This window comes from Mustela lutreola, chromosome 11, assembly GCF_030435805.1.
Source record: "Mustela lutreola isolate mMusLut2 chromosome 11, mMusLut2.pri, whole genome shotgun sequence".
In the NCBI taxonomy this organism is placed as follows: Eukaryota; Metazoa; Chordata; class Mammalia; order Carnivora; family Mustelidae; genus Mustela; species Mustela lutreola.
This window is the reverse complement of record NC_081300.1, coordinates 63622109-63642732: the sequence shown is the minus strand read 5'-3', so window position 1 is coordinate 63642732 and position 20624 is coordinate 63622109. Positions and strand designations below refer to the sequence as shown.

Here is a 20624-nt window from a genome sequence, read left to right as displayed (position 1 = left end):
GAAAGCTTGGGGGGAAAGCTTCTCCAACCAGAGTCTTGAATCTGGATTTTGAAAGAAGAGCGCTCCTGGTAGAAGGGATAGCACATGCCAAGGGTTTGAGATGGGAAGTGCTTCTTCAGAAGTCAGAGACAGCTGGTGCTTGGCGGTGTGGGGGCATGTGCCTACGGAGGGCTGTAGGGGCCGGGTCCTGAGACAGATCCCATGCTTTTCAAGGTAGTCAGAACTCCCCGAATCCCCATTTTCCAGGTAAAGAAAATGAGGCTCTGCTATTAAGTAAGAACGAGAATCTAGAGCCTCTCTACCACTCTGCCTCTCAGTCAAGAGGAATGCTGAGGGGAAGAAGTGGGGGCGCAGGCAGTATGGGGATAGTCGGGCTCCCTCCCAGGCCGCTGAAAGCCCGGAACCCTCCACCCACGATCCCAAGAGCAGCAGACGGTCAAGGCCGAGTTCCGGGCACACCGGGCATGCTGGGAAGTGTGGCCCATCTCCGGGTGGCGTGGGCCTGCCCGGTGATGGGGATATCCAGTCCGGACGGGGCTGGAGCCTGGATGCTGTCTTCAGTGGAAGAGGGAATCTGGCGCGCGTACTTTGTGGGGAACGCTTCCCAGAGGGTTACTCACTCCCCGCTTCCCAGAGGCTGCGGGGCCCGAGGAGCCACGAGGGGCGCTAACCTTGCCGGGAAGTGCGGCGCAGGCCGGAAGTGCGGCGCGTTCGGCACAGGGCTCGCCGGGAAATGTAGTCCTTCGGAGCGGCCTGGGGCGGTGGCTGCACGTCCCGCGGACCCGGTGGCAGATCGGGCGTGGACCCGGGATGGCTGGGCCGGGGGGCTCGGGAGGCCCGATTGGGGCCGGGGCCCTGGCAGGCAGCGCAAGGTCCAAGGTAGCCCCGAGTGTGGACTTTGACCACAGCTGCTCGGACAGTGTTGAGTACCTGACACTCAACTTCGGGCCCTTCGAGACAGTGCATCGTTGGCGGCGCCTCCCGCCCTGCGACGAGTTCGTGGGGGCCCGGTACGGCGGCTTGGGGATGGGGGTGTGTGTGAGGAGGTCCCGGGGCGGGGTCCATGGGCCGAGGCCGGGGCGTGGTGTCCAGGAGTGGTATCTGGTAATGGGGGGTGGGGAGGAAGTGGTGATGTCCTGGATGATGTCGAGGCCTTAGGAGGGTGTTCTGAGGAAGTCTCAGAGCGGGGTGGCCTGGGGCAGGGTACTAGAGGGTGTTTATGGGTCTGGAGCTGGGTTCCCAGGTGCTCTGCAGTGGGGCAAGGAGTCCAGAGAGTCCCAGAGCAATGTCAGGGTCCCTGTATACAGGGTCCTGGGGTACTTGTGGAATTTGGGGATCTCTAGTGATCTTGGGCAGTTGGGAGGTGATACCTGAATTCTGAAGCAGCCTGGGTGCTTAGTCTCATTTGTTGGCTGCCCCCAGGAGGGTCCCAGCCTCACTGCCAGCCACCCCTTTTTTCTTTTCCAGGCGCAGCAAGCACACAGTGGTGGCCTATAAAGACGCCATCTATGTATTTGGTGGAGACAATGGGTGAGTGAGCGTGAGCATCAGGGTGTTTGGACCAGGGAGGGAGAAACATGGTGGTTCTAACTGGGTTAGTTCTAACTGGGTTAGCTAAGTCCTCAGCCTTTGTTTCTCCACATGAGAGACCCTACCCTCAAGGCCCTCTGCACAGCATTCAGTGGGTAGCACATGCTTGGGACACACAAATGTGCCTCTTGTTCTGAGCGAGTGGACACGGCCTTGAAAGAAAGACATCCGCTCTGGCTGCCACCCTCCCCAGACACTTTTCATTCTCTGCCCTTCTCCCTGGGCTTTATCAACATGCCCCACATGGCAGCGTTTAGAGGACAGTTTTATTTATTTTTCCTATTTCGCACTTTTTGTAAAGGTTTTCCCACACTGCTAGAAATTCCTGGGAAACAGCTTTCCTGACAATGACCTGGTGTTCTGTTGGTTGGGACATCTTCATGCCAGGAACTGTTCCCAGTTAGGTTGTGGCTGGTTTCCTTGGGTGAGAGATAATGGCAGAGACAAACCTTTGGTCTGTGCAGCTGGTTCCCCCGGGTGGCATTCCCCTAAGACCCATTCCCAGAGGGAAAGAACTGTTTTAGCTCTTATCATGGGCTGGGCCCTGTTAAGTACTGGGTGTGGGCATAGCCTACGTGCTTGGAGAGGAGAAGGGGGCCTGGTCTGGGCTGGGAAGCTTTCCTGGAGGGGTTGATGACCTGAAAGATAAGTCGGAGTGAAACGAGTAAGAGGACGAATGTTCTAAGCAGAGGGATCAGCATGGGCAATGGCCCGGGGTTGGGGAATGCAGAATGGCACTAGGCCTGGAGTCTGGGCAGGGCTTCCCTCCCCCCATTCATTCTTTGATGTGGTCAGGAAAGGCGGGGGATGCCCACCAGGGCTCTGGGAGGCTCAGGAGCCTGCTAGATGTGGGGTTGAGGCTTGAACTTTGGTCTCCTGGATAGACCCGGCTCAGTTTAAGTCAAAGCTTTGTGACTTTGGGCTCGGGTAGGTGGCTTAACAGCATTAACTGCATTGTGGTCTCCTCGTCTGTATAAGGGGTGGCCATATGCCCTGCTTTTGCAGCGTGCTCCTGGGGGTCAGTGAGCACCAAGCTGGGAAGGGCTCCGGATGGAGGTGTTCTGCTGGTATAGTGTTTGCACCTGACCTGTTCTACTCAGGAGTCCATCCCTTCCCTTCAATTATAGGACTTCGTCTGAAGCCCAGAAAGGCTGGCCTCTGATTGGTTCTGCAGCCTTGGTTTTTCAGGACTCCCTGGGGTGTGTGTGTGTGTGTGTGTGACTTGGTGCTGGTGGGGTTCACAGGACCCTATGAGGACCTGAAGACCAGGCAGAATGGCCCTGGCTTCCATCCTGTCTCCCCCACAGCCTCTTCCTCATGAGCAGTCAGAGGGATCTGCAAATGCAAGTCTCATTGTGTTCCTCCTCAGCCCATAGCCCCGGGATGGCTCCCTTCCCTCTGACTAGGAGCCTGAGCTGTCCTGGCTATCAACAAGGCCCTATACACTTGTGCCTGCCCTGCTCCTCTGCCCTTGTTTTGCATGGTGCTGGGCCACACCACTGCCTCGCTGTGTTCTGAGTGAACCAAGCATCTCCTGCTTGGACCCTTGCACTGGTGTTTCCCTCCTTCCCGCCCTTCCCACCTCTCTTCAGAATATGTTGTGAGTGAGGCCTTCCCCACCGCCTGGGCCAGCTGTCGGCCCTCTCTCCCCTTCTGCACCTCTTGCTGGCTCCATGGTAAGAGCACAGATCTCACGGGATCATCTCAGTGTTATCTCAAAGCACACAACTCTGTCCTCCACCAGGGCGGGACCTGTACCCAGTACACGGACAATTCAGTAAATGTGTATTCCATGAAGGAATGAAAGAGGAAGAGGCATCTGCTCAGAGATGTTCACTGCAGGCTTAATGACAACCCCCAGACTGGAAAAGGTGGGGGGTCCAGTCCAGGGCAGTAGCGGGGAGCATCCCTAGGAGTGTTCTGTAGCAGGTAGCGTTGTCGTGGCAACTGTGTAGCAATGAGCAGAAAGACTCGCTACAACGTGGCACCAAGAAACAGGGTACAGATTTGTCTCACTCTGGGTGCAACTTTGCAAAGATGGACTGGGTACAAAGAAAGATGGCTTCCTGCAGTGTCCGATAGGGGGAGGGGGGAGAAAGGGAGGGGGAGGAGGGGCAGATGGGAGAGGGGAGAAATGACAGTCACATCTCTGCTTCCTGGCTCCTGGCTTCCGGACTGCATGGCCTTAGACAAACCCTTTATCTTCCAGGCCCTTTCCTCTTCTGTAAATGCAGGTGGGGAGCACAGCCCCCTGCTATAGACTGAGGGAGGGGTGCAGGGGGGATCCTGTACAGGCCTGGCCTGCAAGGGGTGCCAGGCCCCTGTTAATTGACTCCCTTTTTCTTTCTTACTGACACGGATGCGGTGGTAACGTTGCAGGTCCTGGTACATGGCCAGTGGATTTGTTTCCTGTTTTATTGTATCTTGAATGTAGTTACATTGGTTTTCCAATAAAGAGGAGGAAGGAAGATTAGAGAGGAGCAAAAGGGCCTCCCCGGAGACGTGGGAAGCTCTGCCTTGTAGCACAACCTCAGAGAAGGGGGCGCTGAGACTTGGGAGTGAGAGTAGGGGGTCCTGGAGCCTGTCGTGAGGTGTGGGCCCTCAAGCAGTCAGGATCATGCTTTGGATCTGACCCCAGGCAGGCGGGTCCCACATGCATCACCGCCCTGGTACCCGCACCAGTGGGGGCGCGCCCTTTGTGGTCCCTCCCTGGTCCCTCAGGCATCAGCTGGTTGCCTGACCTGGGCTGAGTCCCCATGATGGCCCCACCCCCACCACCCGGGCTGCAGTGTCCATCTCCTGGGTCCTGGAGAGCAGACCAGGACCAACCCAGGACCGACCCCAACCTGTCCTTGGCTGTCTTTCAGGAAGACCATGCTCAACGACCTCCTGCGGTTCGATGTGAAGGACTGCTCCTGGTGCAGGTGGGTGGCCTTGGAGTCCCAGCCCCCCTTTCCCCCAGAACTCCGTAGCCCTGTGCTGGCCCCAACTACTAGCAGACTCGTGCTAGGGAAAGCTAGAGACCAGCTTTGGGGAGGAGAAAACAGTGGTCTTTAGTGTTCCCCTCTGTCTCCTGGGTTCCTTTCCCAGTCTGCAACTCAGATTGATTATTCTGAATTCTCTTAATCACGGGGGTCTGTTGGATTGGTTCCTGGTCCACGCACTGTGCCTCCAGAGAGCCCTGCAGTCACCGGGCCTTCTCCTGGGCAGGGAGCTGCTGTGGGATTTGACACTGGGAGTGGGGGGAGGAGGCATCGGCTGTTGGGTCCTTCCAGGACCGACCCTGTGCTGCAGTGGGGCAGTGGGGTGCTGCCCAGGGGCTGGCAGTCGGCGAGGGGCCTTCGTGGGGCCTCTCCTCTGCCCGGAGTCCCCACATGGGTAGTGGGCCAAATGCAAGCCCTGGCCACCTCCGCCAGACGGCCCTCCCAGCTGTGTGGCCTTGGGCAAGGCACTGCCTTCTCTGAGCACAGCAGATCTGTACCCGTCTGTTCCAGTCTCCAGCCCTGCCCAGGGGGCAGCTCTCAACTGAGGGGGAGAAAGGGATCCCAGGATTCAGAGGTACGGGGCTGGCCAGGCACTCCTGCTCCTGAGCTCCGCCATCGGCTTGTGCGGGAGGAGCACAGAACCTCCGAGTCACCTGGGTGCCCCACTGTGGACAGCTCTGTGTGCCTCTGCCAGTCCCTCTGTGGCAGGGTCTCACCGCCCCCTTTGGATGGAGGAGGATGTCCAGGCCCAGGGTGGCATCACTGAGCGCTGGGATTGCTGTAGAAGTTTATGTCTTGTTCTTCTCGCCCTGGCTTTCATAACATAGCCAATAGTTACACATTAATTTTAAGAATCACCCTCAAGACTACAATTCTTCACTAATAATTGCTTAAGGATAACACTCTGAAAAGGAGCAGCCCCAGGAAAGAGGTAGAGAAAGAGGGGTTTTAGTTCAATAAGGAACGTGTGTGGTCAGCGGCTGCTGGAGTCGGGACACGGCGCCACCGAGGGCGCCCATATGGCAGCTGCGGGCCGAGTTGCTCTCTGCTGTTGAGTCCGAAAAGCAGATGTTACAAAATACTCACCCCGTGACTCCATTGACAAAACTCCTCAGAGGCATTAACAAGCATAGAAAAGGGTGTGTGTGTGTGTGTGTGTGTGTGTGTTGGGGGGTGGGAGGTGACTTAAAGCTACAGATGGAGCTTTCTGGCAAGTCTTTTCGCTGCTTCTGTGTTTCCTTCTTTATCATTTTTGTTCCAAGTTTCTGTAATGAGGGGCATCTGGGTGGCTCAGTTGGTGGAACATCTGACTCTTGGTCTCAGCTCCTGTCTTGATCTCAGGGTTGGGAGTTCAAGCCCCGTGTTGGACTCCATGCTGGTCCCTGTGGAGCCTGCTGAAAAATATAAAAATATAAAACTTCTATAATGAGATAGGTATTGCCTATAAAATGCAAAAATGAAAGGAATCCCGGGGTTGGCAGGGGGTGCCCTGTGTGGCTTGGACTGCACAGCTGATCCCTGCTGACTCACCACCCCCCTTCCCACCCTGCAACTTACCCCCCCCCCAACACCAGGGCCTTCACCACCGGCACCCCGCCAGCCCCCCGCTACCACCACTCAGCTGTTGTCTACGGAAGCAGCATGTTCGTCTTCGGTGAGCTGCCTCTTACCTCCGGGGCCCGTGCCCTCTTTGGGGCTCGAAGCTCCCTTGTCCTGCCACCTGGCCCAGGGCCCACTTGCGGTGTCCGGCCAGTCTCTCTGTCCATATGCTGTCTTTTTCCGCCAGAGTCCTCTGGGTTCCTGCACTGGCCTAGGGGCCTCGCAAGGGCCCCTGTGGCCCTGTGGGTCCCTTTCCCTCACTGTGCCGCTCTCGCGGGGTTGGAATGGTCTGCCTTTGTGACCGGGTGGGAGGGTGGTGGCTCTCTTCCCTCCTCTGTCACTCCGCCAGGGGCAGAAGACAGGGTTCTGCTCATTTCTGGATCCCCAGAGGCCAGGGTGGGGTCAGACAGGCAATAGGTTCTCCCCAAGGTTGACAGAGGGAGTCCCACGACACGTCTAGAGAGGCCAGCCTTTTGCTTCAAACCCGCCTCCTGGGGTTTGAAGCCTCTGAGAGGCTGTCTTTGGGTATGACCGTTTCTCCCTCTCTCTACCCAGGGGGCTACACTGGGGACATTTACTCCAATTCTAACTTGAAGAATAAAAACGACCTTTTTGAATATAAGTTTGCAACTGGCCAGTGGACGGAGTGGAAGATTGAAGGACGGTGAGAGACTTCGCTGAAACCTTCAGGGGGTGAGGGGTGTCCTAAGGGCTCCTGCACTGAGTCCCCTGTAGCCTTACAGAAGAAGAGCCCGAGGCCCAGAGAGGACTGAGTTGTGCTCACTCCCAGCTGTGCCTGTCTGAGGCCTCCTCCCTGCCCTTAGATTCTCTCCTTTCAAAGTGCAGAGGGGGCCCCAGTGGACTGCTGATGGGTGCTTCTCTGGTCCTGCTTGGTGAGGAACACCCCTCCCCCCCGGCTTTGATATTTTGGTGTTGGCTGGAAGGGGGCTTTACCCTGTGAACATCTGAATTCCTCATTCTCCTGCCCCTGCCTCATGAGCTCAGCCTCATGACCCCCCGGCTGGCATCCCCAGAGCCCTGGCGTCAGCAAATGTAGGTGTGGCAGCTCTGGGGGCCCGGCTGGCCCCATGGGGCTGTGAGGCTCGGGTCTGTGCTGGGTGACCTCGCTCCTCATCCCAACCTTGCACTACAGGTTGCCAGTCGCCAGGTCCGCCCACGGCGCCACAGTGTACAGTGACAAGCTGTGGATCTTCGCTGGCTACGACGGCAATGCCAGGTAGGGGGTGCCCAGCCCCAGCCCCCCACCTCTGAGCAACCCCGCTGGTGTCCTGAGCCCCAGACCGGGCCTTCCTGGCGGGGTCAGGCTCGGGCTGGCAGGGAGTCTCAGGAGGGTCGTGTGCACAGGAGTGAGGGGAAGAAGATGATGGGTGGGTTGGGGGTAGAGAGCGACTGAGGGGCACCCCCGCCCATTGCCACCGAGGACGCCTCCTGGGGGCATCCAAGGGGGCAGCAGGCCAGGCCCACACTTTCACAGTTGTTTGCAGGCGTGCTGGTCTCTCCTGGCTGCACTGGGTGTTGGGTGGGTGTTGGGTTGGCTGGGGGTTGTCAGAGCTGTGGGGTGGATGGTGGCCTCCTGAATTGCTGGGTGAAAATCCTCAGGCCCGAAGTGAAGAGGGACCCTGAGGGGCCTATGTGAGCACGTGGTGGCAGAAGCAGGCTCAGACCCAGCCCCTCTCCTGTGGACGACAACACAGGTTTCCTGCCTGTGTACCGGGCATTTTCCCCCTCATTTTAGACAATTGGCTTTACTGTATTTTTCCGATTATAAAAGTAGCATGTGCTCATTCGTCAAGATCTCAGCATCATAGAAACCCCAAGGGGTAGGGCGCCTGGCAGGCTCAGTTGAAAGAGCTTGATCTTAAGGTTGTGAGTTTGAGCCCCATGGTGGGTGTGGCAGTTACTAAAAAAAAAAAAAAAAATTAATTAAGGGCGCCTGGGTGGCTCAGTGGATTAAGCCACTGCCTTCGGCTCAGGTCATGATCTCAGGGTCCTGGGCTCGAGTCCCGCATCAGGCTCTCTGCTCAGCAGGGAGCCTGCTTCCCTCTCTCTCTCTCTCTGCCTGCCTCTCCATCTACTTGTGATTTCTCTCTGTCAAATAAATGAATAAAATCTTTAAAAAAAAATTAATTAAAAAAGAAGAAGGACCAGCTCCAAGCGGTGACAATGTTAGTGGTAGTTTCTTCTCTCTCTCTCTTTTTTGAACAGATTTTATTTTATTTATTTATTTATTTTTAAAAGATTTTATTTATCTGTCAGAGAGAGTGAGCATAGGCAGAGGCAGAGGGAGAAGCAGGCTCCCCGCTGAGCAAGGAGCCGGATGTGGGACTCGATCCCCAGACGCTGAGATCATGACCTGAGCCGAAGGCAGCTGCTCAACCAACTGAGCCACCCAGGCGTCCCCAGATTTTATTTATTTGGGGCTTTTATTTATTTGGGGCTCTAAGCCTGGGTGGCTTAGAGGGTTGAGCATCTGCCTTCGGCTCAGGTCATGATCCCAGGGTCCTGCTTCGGGCTCCCTGCTCAGCCAGGAGCCTGCTGCTCCCCCTGCTCATACTCAGTCTCTCTCTCTCTCTGATAAATAAATAAATGGAATCTTTAAAATAAAAAAAAAATTTTATTTGACAGAGACACAGTGAGAGAGGGAACATAAGCAGTGGGAGTGGGAGAGGGAGAAGCAGGCTTCCCACCAAGCAGGGAGCCTGATCCAGCGCTTGACCCTAGGACCCTGAGACCGTGACCCGAGCTGAAGGTAGATGCTTAACAACTGAGCCACCCAGGTGCCCGTTAGTGGTACCTTCTTCGAGTGTTGCCTCTTTTAGCCCCCAGGAGTCAGCCCAATGAGATCAACATTGCCACAGTGGCCAGACATTGTGCATGAGGCCACGTGTTCCTGTCTGGCAGGGTGCATAGAGAAGGGATTCAGCCAGCCCCCCTGCCCTGAAGCTCCCACCTCATGGCTGCTCCCTAGACCCCTGATCAGAGCTCTGTGTGATGTGTCCCTCCCTGGAGCCATCCCTCCTGGCTGGCCCCAGGCCCACCCTACCGCCAGCCCCAGCTGCGGAGATCCTGACTCCCCTGTCCTAACACAGGTTGAATGACATGTGGACCATTGGCCTCCAGGACCGAGAGCTCACATGCTGGGAGGAGGTGAGTTTGGGGGGCCAGGGTGGGGCAGGAGAGGCAGGGAGGTGAGGGTTTTGGGGGGCCAGAGGAGGGGCTGCTTTGTTCCTTGCCAAAGCCCAGCCTTGTCCTCAGCTGCCTCCTTGCTGACTTCCTGCCCGATCTCCGCTGCCCTTACCTAGTGACAAAAGGCTCTGGGTTTTGCATCGAGTCACGTCCGGTGACTGGTGCAGCTTGGGAGAACCCACCCTTACTTGAACACAGCGAGTTCAGCCTGCTGGTGGGTGTCCTGCAGGTTGCTCTTTCTGGGCGATCTGTCCGACTGCTCCATTGTCTCCCCCCTGGGTTATCTTCCACTTGTAGTGATGATTTTTAGCCTCAACTGTTAGAAACTGGGCCCATTTTAGGTGGACAAGGTGGGGCTCTACTCCGTTCTACAGAAATTAGTCTAGGAACCCTGACTGATGGAAGAAGTTTCAAGAATGAAAGTCATCCCAATTCAGCGGTGTCACCCACACACCCAGTCCCATGAGGGCCCTGGCTGAGCTGCCTTCCCCACCCCAGGTGGCTCAGAGTGGCGAGATCCCGCCTTCCTGCTGCAACTTCCCAGTGGCTGTGTGCCGGGACAAGATGTTTGTGTTCTCAGGGCAGAGTGGAGCCAAGATAACCAACAACCTCTTTCAGTTCGAATTCAAAGACAAGACGTGAGTGCCCTGGTGCTGGGACTGGTGGTGGGCACCCCTGACGGCTGCCTGGCCGGCATCATGCCTGCGCCCTTTGCTCCCCAACCCTCGTCCCACAAACACACCCGGCCTGCTTGAGGCTCTGCAAGGGGGGCACATCCCACCGTGTGGGCCTCACACAGGTACCATCTCCCATGGAGACACACTGCTGGTGTGAGGTGCTTAGCACGGAGTCTCCTACAGAGCTCCTCCGCCCGCCCCCCCCCCCCCCGAGATGGGCATCGAGGGCCCCTGCCACCGGAGTTGGGCTTTGCACAGGCAGATCTCCTGCCCGTTGGCAGGGGCAGCAGGTGCGGGGGCGGTAGTGGGCAGCAGCTTGGAGCCAGATGGCATGGCCCGCCTGGCCAGGATCATTTGGGTTTCAAAGAAAGGATGTGCTGGAAGGTGTTGGGAAGTCCTGGGAGGGTGGTGGATGTAGGAGCAGCATCAGAAAGTGGGGTCCTGGGAGTCCTGGGAGCAAGGACTTACTTGGCTGTGGGAATTATCACACGTGTCCGAGTTGTGGACACATCTCTGTTCCACGGAGAGTGGGATTGCCTCACTGTATGGAGGCCACCCCTCCTGCCTGCTGCTGCTGCCTGCTTTATGACTGGGGGGGCCCAAGGGGGCGCAGGCAGAGTGGCTGCTAGAGCGAAAGGGGATGAGGGGCACTGGGCCAGATGCGCTTAGGCCCTGCTTTGAGCCGGCTGGGTGCCCCAGGGGGAGGACGTTGGGGAGTCAGAGCCTCCACTCCAGCACTGGGTTCCTCTTATATGCCCCCAGGTGGACGCGCATCCCCACCGAGCATCTGCTTCGCGGCTCCCCACCGCCCCCGCAGCGGCGCTATGGGCACACCATGGTGGCCTTTGACCGCCACCTCTATGTGTTTGGGGGCGCAGCAGACAACACACTGCCTAATGAGCTGCACTGCTACGATGTGGACTTCCAGACTTGGGAGGTCGTCCAGCCCAGCTCCGACAGCGAGGCAAGTGCTGTCCGGAACAGTGGCCGTGGCTCCCGAGGTGGGGCTGGGGGGTTGTGGCCCAAGGGGGCTGGGATCCTGACTTAGCTGCCCCTGATGCCCCACAGCTTCCCACAGCCTCAGGGTCTCTCTGGGAGGCTCCAGACAGCCGACCAGAGCAGAGAGCCAGGATGACTGAGGCCCGAGGCCCTGGACACCTGTCTTGGCCCGACCCGAGGCCCTAGGCCCCTGTTCTCCATTCTTCCAGTCTGCGGGCTTTCAACATGGCACTTCTGGCCCTGTCTGCACAGTGCTGAGGGTGTCCTGCCAAAACACCCAGCTTGAGTGCTGCTGGTGTCCCATCTGAGCTGTGCCGCCAGGGCCCCTCAAGCCCATGGCTCAGCCCCTCCCAAATGTGGCTCTAAGCGCTCTTGCTCTTGAGCAAGGTTGGCAGGAGGTTGGTGTCTGCTGCCCGGCCTGGCCCTGGCAGACTGGTTCCATGCTCACGTGTCCATCCCCTCCAGGTCGGCGGGGCTGAGGTGCCAGAGCGAGCATCGTCTTCTGAGGAGGCGCCTGGCCTGGCCTCTGAGGACCGAGGTGGCTTCAAGAAGTCCCGCGATGTATTTGGCCTGGACTTCGGCACCACCGCAGCCAAGCAGCCTGCCCCACCAGCGTCTGAGGTGAGGGTTGGGACCCTGACTACTGTCACTGCCACCCACCCAGTGCCAGTCCTGTGGCCAGCCCCTTTCACAGATGGGCAGACCGAGGCTCAGAGAAGTACTGGTCGGGGTTACTTACCTTCTCCACACCCCTTCCCACCCAGCTGCCAAGCGGAAGGCTCTTCCATGCAGCCGCGGTGATCTCAGACGCCATGTACATCTTTGGGGGCACGGTGGACAACAACATCCGCAGCGGGGAGATGTACCGGTTCCAGGTGGGGCTGGCGGGCCGACAGCAGGGGGCTGGCCAGGGTGGATGGGCTGGGGATGCGTCACCCTGAGGAGGGTAGGGGCTGGGCCAGTGGCCACACTGGGATCTCCTTCGGCAGTTCTCCTGTTACCCCAAGTGCACGCTGCATGAGGACTACGGGCGTCTGTGGGAGAGCCGCCAGTTCTGCGATGTGGAGTTTGTGCTGGGCGAGGTGGGTGCTCTCCCTGTGCCCAGCCTGCCTGCCACCCTGCAGGGTGAGGGCTGTGTCCCAAGGCACTACTGGCCTCCCACTCACCCCTGAAATCCCAGACCCCCCTGCACTGGGGCCGCCGGGGCCTCCATCCCTGCCAGGAGGAGGGTTCCATGTTGCCCACCAAGATGTAATTCTTGCTATAGAAAGAGGAATGCGTGCAGGGCCATGTGGCCATCGTCACTGCTCGGAGCCGCTGGCTCCGCAGGAAGATCGTGCAGGCACGGGAACGGCTGGCCCAGGTGAGGTGTGGCTCTGCCCTGCCTCTCGGGCCAGGGCGGCGGCAGCCCTGGGGCGCCCCTGAGCTCCCCTTCCTCTCCCTGCAGAAACTGGAGGAGGAGGCAGCCCCGGCTCCCAGGGAGGTCCCTGGTGGGGCAGCGGGGGGAGCCCGGCCACCCCTGTTGCACGTGGCCATCCGTGAGGCTGAGGCCCGGCCCTTTGAAGTGCTCATGCAGTTCCTCTACACGGACAAGATCAAGTACCCGCGGAAAGGTGCAGTGGTGAGGGGGTGCGGGGAGCAGGGTGGGCAGGTGGACAGCCTGAGACTCAGTGGCCACGACCACCCGCGACCACTCGTGTGGTGGAGTTGCTGTCCACTGTCCTGGATGTCCACGGAAGGAGCCCTGGGCCCTGTCCTTCCTTCTGTGCTGCCCCATGCCTCCTCCCTCTCCGTGCGTCCCTGAGGCTCAGAGAGTTCTGGGCTGCAGGCCACGTGGAGGACGTGCTGCTCGTCATGGACGTGTACAAGCTGGCCCTGAGCTTCCAGCTCTGCCGCCTGGAGCAGCTGTGCCGACAGTACATCGAAGCCTCCGTGGACCTGCAGAATGTGCTGGTTGTGTGCGAGAGCGCCGCCAGGCTGCAGCTGGGCCAGTTAAAGGTGCGGCCGGCATGCAGGGCCCACGGTGCCTGCCTACAGCCACTGGCACTCTGGCAACCCTCCTTCCCCCCAAACCCCGCAAGCCATCCCATTCTGGCTGCTGCCCCATGGGCCAAGGCCTGACCCTGCCTGCCTGCTCCGGCTTGTGTGTCCCAGGAACACTGCTTGAACTTCGTGGTGAAGGAGTCCCACTTCAACCAGGTGATCATGATGAAGGAGTTCGAGCGCCTCTCTTCACCACTGATCGTGGAGATCGTGCGGCGGAAGCAGCAGCCACCTCCCCGCACCCCTTCGGAGCAGCCTGTGGACATTGGTAGGGACCCAGGCCCCATCCCTGAGAGCAACAGACCGGGATGGATGGCATTCGTCTTGGGTAGAGATGGGAGCTGTGGAAGGACCTGCCCGGCCTTCAGGGTGGGGTCTGTGTGCAGGGGACCCAGAGTGCTTCTGGTCTCAGGGGCATGGGCAGACAGCTCTCAGGCTCCCTGGAAGGAAGACGCCCCGACCCACAGGGCATCCTGAGGGTGGGGATTCTCCTGAGCCCATTTCTGAAGGTGGACACAGGACTCCTGTCTGGCAAGGGTGGCTGCCCGGGCTAACATCAGGTTTGAGGGCTCCCATCCACGGTCACAGTGACTAGACCCTGAGCTACTCTTCGAGGTATGCCCACCCTTTGGGGCCTAGTGAGGGGCAAGCACAGTCTGAACACTTCAGATGTTCTGGTTCCTCCCTTGTCCCCACCTAGCCTGGGAAGGAACAGCACAGTCTCATTCATCTCCTGACTCCCCAGGGCCTGTGCTGCCTCTGGCCGTTGGCCCTGAGTGACATGTGTCAGGACACAGTACTTGCCAGGACCAGAGGGAGCTTAATAAGCACAAGGGAGGGGAGGAGGGCTCGCAGGGCTGAGTTGGGGAGATAAGACTCTGGGGGGCAGGCCAGAGTAGGGCTTCTGCCCCCAGGGGTGGTGTTTTCAGGGCAGCAAGATGGGCAAGAAGCAGTGTCCATGGAGCCCTGAAGCCCAAATGGCTCAGGGTCTGCTGGGGGAGCAAGAGGCTTCTGCTCAAGGTCCCCCCACACTACCCCTGGGGCTCCCCCCCGCCAGGCACATCTCTGATCCAGGACATGAAGGCGTACCTGGAGGGAGCAGGTGCGGAGTTCTGTGACATCACTCTGCTACTGGACGGGCACCCAAGACCGGCCCACAAGGCCATCCTGGCCGCCCGCTCCAGGTGGGTGGAGGGGGTGGTGTGTGGTGGTGGAGCCAGGCAGGCCCACATTTGCTGCAAAGCCAGCAAATGCCTGCATTTGCTGCGAGCCAGGAACCCCTCCGCCCCTGTCTGCAGTTACTTTGAGGCCATGTTCCGGTCCTTCATGCCAGAGGACGGCCAGGTGAACATCTCCATCGGGGAGATGGTGCCCAGCAGGCAGGCCTTCGAGTCCATGCTGCGCTACATCTACTACGGGGAGGTCAACATGCCGCCCGAGGACTCTCTGCATCCTCCCCGCCAGGGGGCGCTCCCAGGGCCCACCTCAGGCGGCTTTGGAGACCGGCAGAGGCTCCGAGGATTCCCCGGTGCTCTCCCGGGGTTCCCTGAAGGGGTTGGTGGGCAGGCACAGAGGGTCTGCAGCCAGGAGGGGTGGGTGGATTCTCGACCCTCATCACTGCCCAGAGGAAGGGGTCGGTCAATGTCCCATGTGACAGGTGAGTAGATCACCACGGTGGGATTCCTGGTCACGTCACTTCTTAGGGGTCTGAACTGGGTGTGAGAGGCCTTCCAGGGCTCTGAGGCCATGGTCAGTCCTGCAAATGGGAATGTGGGTGTTTTCTTGGGAGAGGCTTCTGGGATTTTTTCGGGTCTGGACAAAGCCCAGAGTACTTCAGAGTCTGTGTAGAGAGCAAGTTGGATGGGAGCCCTGGGCCAGCGCCTGGTGTCAGGGTGGGTTTCCTTGTTCTGAGCAGGCAGGAGGCAGCTTAGGTTTCCTCTGTCTCTGCGGGGCCTGGGGCTCCAGCTGCACCCTCCCCGGGGAGATGGGCAGGTGGCAGGAGGACAAGCTCCTTGGGCCGGCAGCTCCTTAACTAGCCCCCAGCTACCTGTTTGCGGCCCCCTACTATTACGGCTTCTACAACAACCGGCTGCAGGCGTACTGCAAGCAGAACCTGGAGATGAATGTGACTGTGCAGAATGTACTGCAGGTAACTCATGGGTGCCCATGGGCCTCCTTGAAGCCCTGGGGGGGAGCGGTGGCTGAGAGAGGGAGCAGCCCCTCAAGGAACCTGCTGTTCCAGATCCTGGAGGCAGCCGACAAGACGCAGGCACTGGACATGAAGCGGCACTGCCTGCACATCATCGTGCACCAGTTCACCAAGGTCAGGGCCCTCCCAGCCCCGAACTGGCTGGCTGGCCCTTGGCATTGGCTTTGGCTGGGTGCAGGGTGGGGCGCATGGAAGCAGCTTCTCTCCTGCGGCGGTAGGCCTGGGGGCAGTGTGGGGGGAGGCACTCGGTCAGCCCATATCCTGGCTCGCCAGAGCTCGGGTGTGTGTGTGTGGGGTGGACTCTGAAGGGCACCCTGGCCCTCATGGGAATCCGGGTCCATCCAGTGTGGGTCTTCCAATTGCCTCCTGCAGGTTTCCAAGCTGCCCACACTGCGCTCGCTGAGCCAGCAGCTGCTGCTTGACATCATAGACTCCCTGGCCTCCCACATCTCTGACAAGCAGTGCGCGGAGCTGGGCGCTGACATATGAGGGCCCACGTGGTGCCGGCCCACTCAGGAATCACTGTGCTTGCTCCTGCCCTGCCCACTGCAGACTACTGGATCTGCCAGCCAAGGGGCTGGCTTCCCTGAGCCTTCGAAGGGAAAGGGAACACGGGGTCTCTGCCCTGTTTCACTGCCGAGGACACAGGTCACACAGGGAGTGGATGGTGAAACAGATGCCCTCCCCCCCAACCCCAGCCAGAACCTCTCCTCGGAGGTGGGAGAGCCCACCATGGAGTTGGTGTGGGGCCGCCTATCCAGCAGGGACTGCATGGCTTGTGGATTTGGCCGCTGGGTCCTATTGCCAAGGCCCCTCTGACGTAGGAGCTACACAGTATCCCCTCACCTTCACAGAGGCGGCTGTTAAGGGCCCCTACTTCCATCCGGTTTGTGAATGGGCACATGGAATTGGACTCCAGGTGAATTTTGGGGTGTGAAGGGCCCTGAGTCAGCACCTAGCCTGAAGGGCTACTCTGGCCAGGGCCTGGCTTCCAGAGGAGTTGCAGGATCTCACCCCACTGTGTGCACATCAGGGGCCCCCAGCTGCGCCAGGGGGAAGTCAGTGGAGGTGCCCCCCCCAGTCCCCACGTATCCCTAATTATTGTCATAGACATGCCATTAAGACCACAGTAGTGCTAATCTACTAGACACACCTCACGGGCATAGGCCCTCCTTGAGCGGGGGACAGATCAGGTTTCCCAAGTGCTTGGGACACGCCAGGTCTCAGGGTTGGCAACTCCCCGCCTCATCTGAGGTGTCCCAATTGTGGGGGTGGGGCAGGGCTGTGCTCCAAGGGGAACCCTGGATTCCCAAGGCTGTCTTGCTCCTACACTGCATTAGAGGCTCCTGCCTAGGCTGGAAAGCTAAGGACTGGCCACCACATCCTTCCCATCTGTCAACAGAAGGCCCTGGGACTCCACGCTAATATAGAAAGCACTATTCTGCCTCCTTTCTGGCAGCAAGAACCCCAGGGACCCTCTTGCCCTAGCTATCAGGAAGCTACTTTGGGGGAAACAATCCTTCACACCTTCCTTCCCATTGTGCCCCCATGCAAACATGGCTCCTGCCATGCCTCGGCCCTTACTGAAGAGCCCCAGGTGCCTTATACAGACAGATGGGGAGCCCCAGTGACAGGCGCCCTCAGGCATGGGGAGTCCATAAGGCTGCCAGCAAACCAGGAAATGGACCAGCACGAGATGAGCCTCTCTGAGCCTGGAAACCCCAGGGAATGATGGACAGACCCTGCTCTATGGTGGACCCTTATAACCAGTTGCTTGACCTTCTCTTCTAAACCCATGAATAAATGAACTTACATACCACGGACCCTAGAAAGCCAATTTCAGAACATTGCGTGGCACTTTCCAGGACTAGGGAGATTTCAGCTATGCTCTTGGGCTATCATGGCTGAAGCCCAGCAGGGAGTTAAAGCCCAGTATGCAGTTAAAACCACCTGGCACCCTGAGCCATTTGCCCATCACAGACGTGGGGAAGCCTACATTCCAGTCAACTTGAACAACAATGGGGACTCAGGTTGAGGCCAGGACTGCTATCTACAAGGGTGCCTCTAAGCTTCCCCACCTCTTCCCAAACTCTAGGGGACCAGAAGTGTCATTGCTTGGCCCTTACTACTGCCAAGCACATAGCACCAGGTCAGAAATTGCCATATTGGGCGCCTGGGTGGCTCAGTGGGTTAAGCTGCTGCCTTCAGCTCAGGTCATGATCTCAGGGTCCTGGGATCGAGTCCCGCATGGGGCTCTCTGCTCAGCAGGGAGCCTGCTTCCTCTCTCTCTCTCTCTCTCTCTCTGCCTGCCTCTCCATCTACTGTCAAATAAATAAATAAAATCTTAAAAAAAAATTGCCATATTTGTCTGTTTTTCAGATGAGCCCAGCGTAGTGGTTAAGGGGGTAGGTAGCTGGTCTGCAGGCTGGGATTGAGGTGCTATGTTGGGCCGACCCTGACTGCTGGGCCAACAAGACCAGTGGATGGAAGCCATGCAGGTGTCCTTGCAAACTGAATCTGGCCTGGGTTTCATGGGTGTTTTTTTCAGAGAGGTGAGACTGCGTAAGTCTGGGCTGTTCAGGTACCAAGAAGAGGGTTCCTAGTGCTGCCCCTGGCCTCTGCTCACACCATCCTGTCCCTCAGAAAACCCTGGGGGGCCTGGAGTTGCAGGAGGAGAGGCAGGAAAGAGTTGGACTTCTTGTTTTCCGTAGCTGAGAGCTCAGACTCCAGGGGTAGGGCCCCAGCCCCAGCTGAGCCAGATAGCAGGGCCTCCTAGAATCCACTTTATTATGGCATCTGGCAGGTCTGGTGGACACAGCTCGGACTGGGTCCCTTTCCAGGTGGATTCTGAGGGAGGATGAGGCTGAAGCCCCACCAGGCAGCCCTTCATGTCAGCCCTGGGGCCGACAGTTGCTCACTCATGCCATGCTGCTGCTCAGCTGCATAGCAAAGTCCTGCACATGCTCCTTCAGAGTCTGGCGGGCATCTGCCTGTGCCCGCTTCTCCCGTGCCCGCTCCTGCTGAAGTTTGTTGAGCCGTAGCCGCAGGCGCTGCTCTCGCCGCTTGCAGGCCTGCAACTGGCGCTGGGCCTTGTCCAGGGCATCAAGTGCGGCCTCAGCCCGCCGCTTCCAGAGCAGGGCGCTGCCCACCTGGTAGCTGTGCTCGTTCTGGATGTAGGCGCCAGCCGGGGGTGGGAGGCGCAGCATATAGGCTGAGGGTGAGACGGGCCGTGGCTCGAGTGGGGATGGCTGTCTCTCTGGTTCCCGCTCCGGTGAGGGCTGGGTGCTGCAGCCTGCTTCATCTGCCTGGGCACCCAGGGGCCCCAGGAGGTCTGAGAAGGGGCTGCTGAGACCAGCCTCCAGCCTCCCAGTAGGGGAGGCAGGCAAAGCGGCAGGGGCCGAAGCCTCTTCCACAGGAAAGCAGGTGACATCAGCAGGGGGAGGTGGAGAAAATGGAGTCGTGGGCCCTCGGCCCTCAGAGCAGCTGAGAGGAGAGAGAGAGAGAGACTAATAGGCCAGGCCAAGGCCTTGCCAGACCCCACTTCACCAGCCCACCGACCCCACTCTGCTGGCTCAGAACCCTGTCCAGCAAGATTGCTGGCAAACTAAATAAACCCATCTCTCAGGCTTGGGATTGGAGCAAGGCATCCTCCACCCACAGAACACATACCGCTTCCTGCATCGCCGGAGTCGGCTGACGTCGGGGGGGCCAGGTGGGTAACTGTGCCCCTTGGTCTTGGTTGTCCGGCGCAACTTGGAGAAAGACTCAAATATTGTGGGAACTGCCCCCTCCTTCAGCCTGTGATACCCGCTGTGGGGGAAAGCAGCCTGGATGAGATGGACAACACACCCTGCCACCCAGGGCAACCTGCAGGGCACAGAGCTAGCAGGCTCCCAGCGCCCCAGATCAGGCCCTCCCACACTAGCGCTACAGGAGGAGGGTAGGCATGTTGCAAGCACTTAATTTAGGGAAAACCAAGTTAGATAAGTGTTACACCATTCTCTTCCTCGAAGTTTCGGTGTATAGAAGAGCTGCACCAGAGCTAGGCTGACCAGCCAAAAGTGTTATTTCATTGTGGACTTGCTGGGAGGACTTAGGTCCTAAGGAACAACCTCTGAAAAAGCTAATGTTTTCCTCCCTTGTCACTGGCACAGTTATCCTGAGGGGATGGGTCTTAACGGTAACTGAGGTACAAAGCTGGAAAGATGCAGCCACACTGGGAACCAGGTCTGTCTGTCCCCCAGCAAGTGACTCCAGGATCCTCCTCTCCTGGCCCTAGAGCCGCCCCAATCGGCCAGCCACTCAGATGGTTCAAACCCTGCCCCAGTGATACTTGCCAAGGAAGCTCACCTGATTCCCACCAGCTCAAAGCAGTTTTCCTCGAAGTGTTTGGAGCAGAAGTAGATGTACTCGGAAGCCGGGTCCCACAGGCCCTGGCCACTGGGGTCCAGCCGCTGGCAGTTGGCCAGCCACAAGCCTCGCCGCGGATTGTCCTTCTTGGGAAGTCTGTGGAGCCACAGACCAGTGAGCACCAGGGTGTCTGCAACCCTGGGCTCCAGCTGCCCATGCTCTCCAGACGGCAAGGGCTGGTCCTGCACACGCCACCACCAGACCTCCCTTCACCTCTCCGGGTAAACACCGTCCTCCCAAGCCCAGATGAGGAAACAGGCCTCAGGGAGAGCAACTTCCTTAGTACCACCTAGCAGGTAAGAGTCACAGAACATAAGGCCCCAGGCTGGTGATCTCCCGTGCTTCCTCTCCCACCTAGACTCAGTCGCACCGGCACCGCCCCTTTCACCCTTTCCCATCTACAAGAACAAGCCTCGCGCCAAAGAGAGGATAGCACATGCGCAATCGTGTCTCCACGAAGAGGGAAAAACGGGCGCATGCGCACGTTAACCTTCCCGCGCCAGCACGCACGCGCGCTGACCTGTGGAAAGAGATGCCGCGGTTGCGCGTCTCGCGCGTGTCCCGTGTGCAGCAGCCGGCGGCGGAGCAGTGACGCGGCATCTGGGGAAGAGGCGGGAGCTTGGTCGTGGGTGGCTGTCCCGGCCCCAAGGGGCCTCGCGCCCCCAGCCGCCGCTTCGCTCCAGGCGGCCCTGGCGTGTCGGGTCTCCCCCGGCCCGATCTCGCCCGAGCCCCGTCCCAGCCCGTTCTCCTGACTCCCGTCAGCAGCACTCACGATCTCGCCATTGCTGCGCCGCCGAAGTCTCGCGAGGAGTGGCGCGCGGTGGAAGTTGGTACCATAGAGACTCAGAAGAGCGGGGCGTTGGCCCGAGGGGCGGGGCGGGCCCCGGAAGCGGCGGGAGCGTAAGA

At 59.0% G+C, this 20624-nt stretch overlaps 2 protein-coding genes across 4 annotated transcripts; one reads left to right on the top strand and one right to left on the bottom strand.

The window, feature by feature from the left end:
* The first annotated feature begins 720 nt into the window (after positions 1–720).
* LZTR1 (leucine zipper like post translational regulator 1) lies at positions 721–17663 on the top strand. Of its 2 annotated transcripts, none has more exons than XM_059138639.1 (21): positions 721–1010; positions 1468–1530; positions 4458–4514; positions 6149–6228; positions 6729–6837; positions 7327–7410; positions 9284–9341; positions 9879–10018; positions 10820–11021; positions 11522–11677; positions 11821–11931; positions 12046–12138; positions 12324–12419; positions 12504–12669; positions 12885–13054; positions 13211–13367; positions 14157–14283; positions 14398–14547; positions 15143–15248; positions 15342–15522; positions 15681–17663. In XM_059138639.1, exons 1-21 carry the CDS (start codon positions 811–813, stop codon positions 15728–15730), a joined length of 2556 nt encoding a protein of 851 aa, XP_058994622.1. In that variant the 5' UTR covers positions 721–810; the 3' UTR covers positions 15731–17663. The 2 variants fall into 2 exon arrangements, with proteins under 2 accessions (XP_058994622.1, XP_058994623.1); XM_059138640.1 differs by having other exon boundaries at positions 723–1010; positions 15342–15422.
* A 414-nt stretch (positions 17664–18077) lies between these two features.
* Positions 18078–20615, bottom strand: THAP7 (THAP domain containing 7). 2 transcript variants are annotated; one of them, XM_059138653.1, is made up of 5 exons: positions 20491–20615; positions 20239–20318; positions 19659–19814; positions 18978–19118; positions 18078–18791 (listed from the first exon to the last, which is right to left on the bottom strand). In XM_059138653.1, the coding sequence occupies exons 2-5, from the start codon at positions 20316–20318 to the stop codon at positions 18227–18229; spliced, it is 942 nt and encodes a 313-aa protein (XP_058994636.1). In that variant the 5' UTR covers positions 20491–20615; the 3' UTR covers positions 18078–18226. The 2 variants fall into 2 exon arrangements, with proteins under 2 accessions (XP_058994636.1, XP_058994637.1); XM_059138654.1 differs by lacking the exon at positions 20491–20615 and adding an exon at positions 20434–20437.
* Positions 20616–20624: the final 9 nt, after the last annotated feature.